Below are 7,617 nucleotides of genomic sequence, written 5' to 3' on the forward strand. Positions count from 1 at the left end.
CGACCGCTAACTATGCCGAGAACCTTGTGTTGGATTATGGACAGGCTTAGGCCCATATAAGACAATAATTCCTGATTAATCTCTAAGGCTCATGTATGCGTACGGCAAGTGGTGGAAAGTGTGGAAAGTTTAGTATCATACTGCTACAGTAAGAAGAGTGAGACCTCTTTATAAGGGTTGCTCCATCATTTGCTATTGGAAGCTTGGAAATAGAAGCTGTATACGCGCGCTCCTCCACCTCCGCCACCCGCCACGTCTCCCCTCGTCACGACGCGGGTTGCGAGAACGAGCCGAAGTTTATTTTTGCCACCCAGGAATGGTTAATTAATTGTTAATTAATTAACGGATCACTTACGGAAGGGCCACTGTCCGAGACGTTGGACCGTGGGCTGTTCTGACGGTACTGCCTCCGGCGATCCCATCCCGACGACCGCGTGCACGGTTGCTCGGGAGAGCAGGTGCCTTCGAAACCCTGTCCCCGATCCGTCCCCGTCTTCGTCTGCCTCTGCTTCTACTACTTCCTCTACATCGACTCAATGGCTGACGATGAAGTCGCCAAGAAGAAGGCCTTGGCTGATGTAGAGGCTGCTACTACCGCCGCCGCGTTGGCCTGGCCAACCAGAGGGTATGACTCGTTCATCCCTGATTTGCATGTTTGTGTGCTAGCCGTATATATGCTGTTCATAGATGGTTCGGTTCTATGTACTATACATGCTCACATGCTTAGATATCGGTATGAGATGCATACCGTATTTGCCATGTTTACTGTCTACTTGTGGATTAGATTAATCGAGCAAGTGCTAATATTTCCAACACCTTGTACCAATTTTGGCTTCTGAGATAATAATAAACATTATAATTATCAATCTGCGTAATCGGTTTCCTCCGCTTATAAATCCATTTTACGTTGCAGTATCTTTATATTTTTGCCTGGACTTGGAGGCATTCCATACTGTTTAGTGAACTGTATGTGTTCAGTCAACTGGATATATTACAAATTCTGGCTCACAAACAGTGATGTTCTTTGTGGCAACTTTGACTCCTTCCAGCAACTAAACCTCATTACTCTAGGCCATTTCCTAAATTTTCACTGATTGCTATATGCCCCAGATATTTGTGGTGTTTTCTTCTGAGGATGCTTGATAAGCAATTTGCAGCACTAACATTGTACAGGTTACAGAACAAAAGCTGGAAATTCAGTGAAATGGACATCGGATCTCTACAGAGTTCAAATCTTTTCTCAGCTGTCCACGCTGCCAGGGAGAAGCTTGCGAGTCGTCCTGGAGGGGGTCGAAGTCGACGAGACCGTCACGAACCGTTCAGCGGCCGCCGGAATCACCCGTGACGGCTTGACGACTTCGACAACGGAGAGGTTGTAGGAATCCGTCCCAAGGCGGCTCTGCGCCCACCCTTTCCGGCCCGAGAAGCCGCCGGCCATGACCCAGCAGTTCTTGAACCCCACGCTGTTGAGTGTCTTGGCCACAATCTTGGAGTTGTCACCGTACCTGCATTTCCCAGGCAGACATGGTTAAAGGTCGGAGAGGTTAGTGTGTGAGTTCATCTTCAGAAGCAAATGCAGAGCGTTGTCTCTCGGTGCACCGACGAGTCCATGACGACGATGTTGGAGCCCTTGCCGATCCTCTTAAAGTAGGAGATCTTCAGCGCGGCGATCTCCGCCTCGGCGCGCTTCGCATTCCGCACCATGCCCTTAATCTTGTTCGGAAGTTCTTCCAGCCTGACAGAGCAAAAAAAGTGCAATTGTATGAAACAGGGGGTGGCTGTGATTGTGAGGTTACGAGGGAGGAAAGGAAAGAGTGCGCACGGCAGAGCGATGATCTTGTTCTTTGCGTTGGAGGGGAGCTGCGGCACGCCGGCTTTGGCCTTGTCGTTCTCGGTTCGCACGTCGATGATAAGGTAGCCTTGAGAGGCGACCATGTCCAGAGCTTGAGCTGGGCTCAGGTCACCTGAATCACAGGATGCAGATGCAACGCAGCAGCAGCAGCAGAGTGAGCAATGGTAAAAAATGGTTTCCGTTGGTACATGGAGTGTAGCAACAGGGTGAGCAATGGAAGAACCTTTGTAGCCGCGCAGGCCGTATGAGAGCAGGGACCAGGCCGGCGGCAGGAGCAGGTACGCGAGGAACGCGGCTCCGGCGGCCACGACGTAGTCCGTGCCTTCCAGGGACCCGATGGTCTGCACAGTCTCCGAGGCGATCGGCTTCGCGGCGCCGAAGGCCGGCTGCGCCGCATCTGCGACCGTCTACTGAAGAGGGAGGCGTCACTGAATGAACCTCGATGCTGATAAAGGAGTCGCCGGAGACTGCGAGTGGGCGTACCTTGAAAGCAGACTGGAAGGGGGCAAGGTCGACGCCGGCGCCCTGGAGCGCCTCCGTGGCCTGCCTGGAGGCGTCGGAGACCACCGGCGAGGCGAGCTTCAGGGCCTGCTCGCCGGCGCTCTGCAGCACCGGTAGCGCGGGCTTCACGGCCTCGCCCAGCGCCCTGAGCACGACAAAGGACTGCTCGGCGACCTTGCCGCCGACGCCGATCACCGCATCCACCGTGTCCACCACCTGCCCAATCACCAACCCAATCGAGCACTCAGCCGCAATGCCACGGGCCACGGCACGAATACAATTCGGAGCTCAAACAGGGGCTTGCGAATCGGCGTCCGCGCGCGTACCTTGGTGAACGACCCGGCGACGTCCTCCTTGGAGAACGCCGCGGCGTGCGCGGCCGGCGTCGCGTCCATCAATGCAGCCGTCGACGAGGCTGCCGCCGCGGCCAGCGGCGCGGCATTCCATGGCGCGCGGCGGGGCGTGCCCTTGGTGGCCGCCGGAGGAGGAGGAGCCGACGGCGGCAGGGTGGCCGACACCGACGTGGGGGTAAAGGCCATGGCTCCGGCTTGCTCGCCGTACAGTCTACCCACCAGCGCTGCTCCCTCGGCCACACAAGCACGCGCGGTCGCAGCGACGGCAGTGTCTATGGCTGAGACTTTCTTGGCTCATCTTCCGTTTTTGTGGCAAGGAGACGATGCTATCGGCCGTCGCCCATCGGACTGTCTCGTAATTGGTGTCCATAAATTGATGCCGATGCGCGGTATATCGCTTTTTTTTTGAGTTTTTTTTCTGGCGCCGGTATATCGCTTGTAAATTGGGCTGTTAAATCGTAGACAGGAGAAGGCCCATGGAGTGTGATGATGGGCCTGGCCTAGTAGCAGAAACGAACGCAGGCCCTCAAATTTGTCGAGGCAAATAGATTAGGCCGAATACATGGACAAGATTAGGCCACGCATCACGTTTTCTTAACTGTTTGTATGAATTGTTTATCACATGTATCACGTGGTCCCACTCATCACTTTCTAATCATCTCAAAATAAAAATCACTTTCGAAGCGCATGTAGTGTTGTCCCTACCCTAAAAAAAGTAGTGTGGCCCTTGTTTTTTTAGTATAGTGCAGTCCCTGGTTGAAGTATTAGCAAAAGAGCCAGTGGGTTGCAACGGGAGAAAAAAAATCACATGTCTCTAATCCAAGAATCATTACTACAAATTCTAATAGGTCCATGTCCTTTATTTCAACATGACATCCCATCTGGTTCTTTTTCTTGTGAGGCTGAGGCGTGCATTCGTGGTCATCGTTGGTTTCTTTCGTTTTCAATTTGGTTTTCCTAAGGTGTTTATTTGCAATCGGGATTGGCGTCGGTACGAAAGATAGAATGGTCGTGCGCTATTGATTAAGATTACACCTTAAATAACATTTTTAGTGTTGAACAGGTAAAATAACATCATGTTCAGATTCTACGCATTTTCTAATCCAATTTCATATGTAACATGTTAAAATTAGAGTTAAGACTTAAAATATATGAATATTTGAAAAACATTTATTTTAGATGGATTGTAGGTTGATTAACCAAAATATCAGGAGGGGGGTTCTCTTTAATTCATGTCGTTGTGTCATGCGGGTTAATTACCAGAAAGGGAAGGGAAGTTGATAAATTGAGCTCGAGCTCATATGAGCTCGTGTGAACAGTAAGATCAGAAGAAAAAAATGAAAACAAACTAAAAAAATTCATTTGACAAATGTTTCAAATGCTTGCAAAATTTCATCATAAAATGACATTCGTGTAAGTCGTAGCAAAAAAATAAAATTGATGCTCCAAAAAAGCTATTTTTGGAGTGATGATTTTGTTGTTTCTTTTTTCCATGACCTCCAAGAATGTTATTTTGTATGAAAAATGCAAAAAAGCGTTTCGATTTCTCTGACTTAAAGTGGATTGTAGGTTAATTATCATTGAAGGCATTTCTATAAAATGTACGACAGACGGGCAGAAACTCTTCTGATCTATTAGTAGGTATAGATTGATTAGTTTGCCTAGGGGAGAAAACAAAGCTATTCTTCATGATGTAGCTCAGGTACAAATGGATGAAACTACTCGCTGGCGGATCTCTTGAAGGTTTTTTTGTTGCAACGACGCATGGGCTCTTTCACATTGATGATACTTTAAGTTCTTTGTGGTGAGTGGCAGATCCTTTTGGCTCTTCCTCCGGAGCGATTGGTTTAGTCTTCTTGTCTAGTTTTGATTGCTTTGATGTAATCTTGCAAGAAAACTATTGTTGGTAATAGGTTTTTGTCTTATAGCAGAAGTTTCGATAGCGAGTTTGTGATGGTTTTATGTTTGTGACGCCCCGAGACCGATGTGCTAGGTGTCCTCCAGTTATTCGTTGTTGTTGCCGTGTCATTGCTTGCGTGTCATGCATTGCATAGCATGTCATTATGTGCATTACATTTGCATACGTGTTCGTCTCATGCATTCGAGCATTTTCCCCGTTGTCCGTTTTGCATTCCGGCGCTCCTATCTCCTCCGGTGGCCCTTTCTACCTTTCTTTCGTGTGTGGGGGTTAAACATTTCCGAATTGGACCGAGACTTGTCAAGCGGTCTTGGTTTACTCGGTAGACCGCATGTCAACTTTCGTGCCATTTGGACTTCTTTGATACTCCAACGGTTAACCGAGGGACCGAAAAGGCCTCATGTGTGTTGCAGCCCAACACCCCTCCAAAGTGGCCCAAAAACCCACCTAAACCTCCTCCATCATCTTGGTCGTTCGATCACGATCGCGTGGCCGAAAACCGCACCTTATTTGGACTCTCCTATCTCCCTCTACATATATATATGTTATCCCCTACGAATTTCGCGCAGACGAAACCCTAATTTTCCCTCCGCGCCGCGCCGGACATGTCCGACCCCGCGCCGGGCGTGTCCACCCCAGCCGGCCACCTCACTCAGACCAATACCAGCGTGCCATGTCACCGCCGCCACCGCCCTCATCCACTCACGCGCTGCCACCTCACCCTCTTTCTCCTCCCCACTTCGCCGGGCCCGCCGGAGCCCATCCGCGGCCCGCCGTGGGCCGATCCGGGCCGAGCTGTTCGCCGCCCTTGCCCTCATCCTCCGCCACTCGATCCGCGTCATGCCGCCGCCGGAGGCCCTCGCCGCCGGCCACCATCTCCGGCGACCCTTCGCCGGAACCGCGCAAGCTCCGCCCCGCCGCCAAGCTTCCTCGCTGCCTCGCCGCATGGACCACAGCGTCCTCCCGCGCCTCGCCTCCCACTCCGGCCGAGCTCCGCCACTTCGTTGTTCGCCGCGCCGCCCTCGTCGAGATCCGGCCGGATCCGGCCAGACCCGGCCCGGAACCGCCAACTCCGGCCATCTCCGACCTCGCCGGACTTCCTCGAGCTCGCCGAAGACGAAGATGGATGAGATCCACCAGGAGATGAACCAAACGGCACCATCCCGAACCGCATCCACCCCGTCCCGGATCTCCTCGTCCCGGGTTGACTTTACCCGCGGGGTAAAAATTCCACTAAGTCCTCGAGATTTCCAGATTCAAATGCCCATGTTCATCATGTCGTAACTTTGCATCCGTAGCTCCGTTTTGGGCGTGTAGCATATCAAAATGTTCGTCTCAGAGAGCACATCATTTCATCTCATCGCATCATTTCCATTCGAGCTCATCTTGATATCCGAAATGCTGTTGGAAGAGAGCTATTTGAGTTAATCGTCAGTTCTGCTGCACCAAATAGCTATTTGTCATTTTTGTCATGATTAATGTGTGCATGATATGCTCCTGAGCTCTACATGTGTTTTGTTATATGCCATGCCATATTTGCAGAGGTGCTATCCATGTATTTTTGTGATATGTGTGGTGACTAGCACAAGCTTGCAAAGTGGTGCATTCGTTAATGCTGATTTCAGGGACTTAGAATTTCTCTAAGTCCTTGATCTGTTTTTACCAATATGCCATATGTTCATGTTGTTTACTAGTGATTTGTGCCTCTTTTGAGGATGATTAGTAAGGATGATTTATTAATCTTGTGGTGCTCTATTCATCCATGTATTTATTTGCATTTATGGAGCACCCTAGATTGAGTCAATCGAGCTCTACTTTTGCTATTTCGTGAATCCTGGCAGATTGTCTACTTGTTAGCGATTTTGCCGAGGACGTTGTTGTTGATCCGTGCGTGCTATGTTGTTATTCTTGCCATGTCTAGCATATATAATATGTATTCTTGAGGTGTGTATGCTTAGTTTGTCATGCCATGCTCTGTAGTGAGTGCATCGAGCTCGTAAACATGCCTACTCGTTAAGATATTTGCATGCTCCAGTTTTTCTCTAAGTCTGTAACCTGATTATGTTTTTGCCATGTTCGCATGCTTGCAATTGTATTTTCTGATCCCTTTTGGCTCAAGGTCACTAAGGGACTTTTGTTAAGTGCTTTGAGTAGCTCCATGCCATGCCCTGCCTTGCCATGTTAAGTTCCTGTAGCTTCTAGTTTTCTTGCTCCAAAGTTGGCTATCTGATCTGAAATTCCAGGCTTGTGTTAAATTCACTAAGTCTGAAATCTGTTTATCAATTGCACTTTTGCCATGCTTGTTTGAACCTGTTAATGGATGAATTGGCCGTAGCTCTGTGTTCATCTTTTGTCAAGCTTTAGGAGTGGATCCCTCCCATGTATTTTGTTGCCATGTTTGAGTGCTGTAGCATAATTAGCTTGATGCATTTAGATGGCTACTTGCTGTTTATCGCAGACCGGTGCCATATTTGTTTTGCTTGCCATTTCCAAACCGTGCATCCGATTCCGGTAATCTTTATACCGATTTCAACCAAAATCACCTCACCTTTCCAGTGGCACACTTGGATTTCCAAGTTGAGGCCAGGTTCTTTCATCCTTCGTCAAATCATACATATACATCGCATACCGCATCCCGTATATCATACCATGTTCATGTGTTGGTTGTTTACTTTGTTGTGTGTCTCTTTCCGGTGTTTGCTTCTTTGGGTTGGTTCCGGTAACGTCGCGTTTGTGAGGACCCGTTCGTCTACGTCCGTTTGTCTTCTTCATGGACTCGTTCTTCTTCCTTGCGGGATTTCAGGAAAGATGACCATACCCTCGAAATCACTTCTATCTTTGCTTGCTAGTTGCTCGCTCTTTTGCTATGCCTATGCTGCGATACCTACCACTTGCTTATCATGCCTCCCATATTGTTAAACCAAGCCTCTAACCCACCTTGTCTTAGCAAACCATTGTGTGGCTATGTTACCGCTTTGCTCAGCCCCTCTTAT

The 7,617-nt window shown here is 49.3% G+C and overlaps 1 protein-coding gene across 1 annotated transcript; it reads right to left on the reverse strand.

The window, feature by feature from the left end:
• Positions 1–953: 953 nt before the first annotated feature.
• On the reverse strand, positions 954–2,999 carry LOC119317743 (calcium sensing receptor, chloroplastic-like). Its single transcript, XM_037592240.1, has 6 exons — positions 2,680–2,999; positions 2,336–2,569; positions 2,076–2,259; positions 1,823–1,964; positions 1,604–1,735; positions 954–1,505 (listed from the first exon to the last, which is right to left on the reverse strand). Exons 1-6 carry the CDS (start codon positions 2,890–2,892, stop codon positions 1,241–1,243), a joined length of 1,170 nt encoding a protein of 389 aa, XP_037448137.1. The 5' UTR covers positions 2,893–2,999; the 3' UTR covers positions 954–1,240.
• Positions 3,000–7,617: the final 4,618 nt, after the last annotated feature.

Source organism: Triticum dicoccoides, chromosome 6A, assembly GCF_002162155.2.
Source record: "Triticum dicoccoides isolate Atlit2015 ecotype Zavitan chromosome 6A, WEW_v2.0, whole genome shotgun sequence".
In the NCBI taxonomy this organism is placed as follows: Eukaryota; Viridiplantae; Streptophyta; class Magnoliopsida; order Poales; family Poaceae; genus Triticum; species Triticum dicoccoides.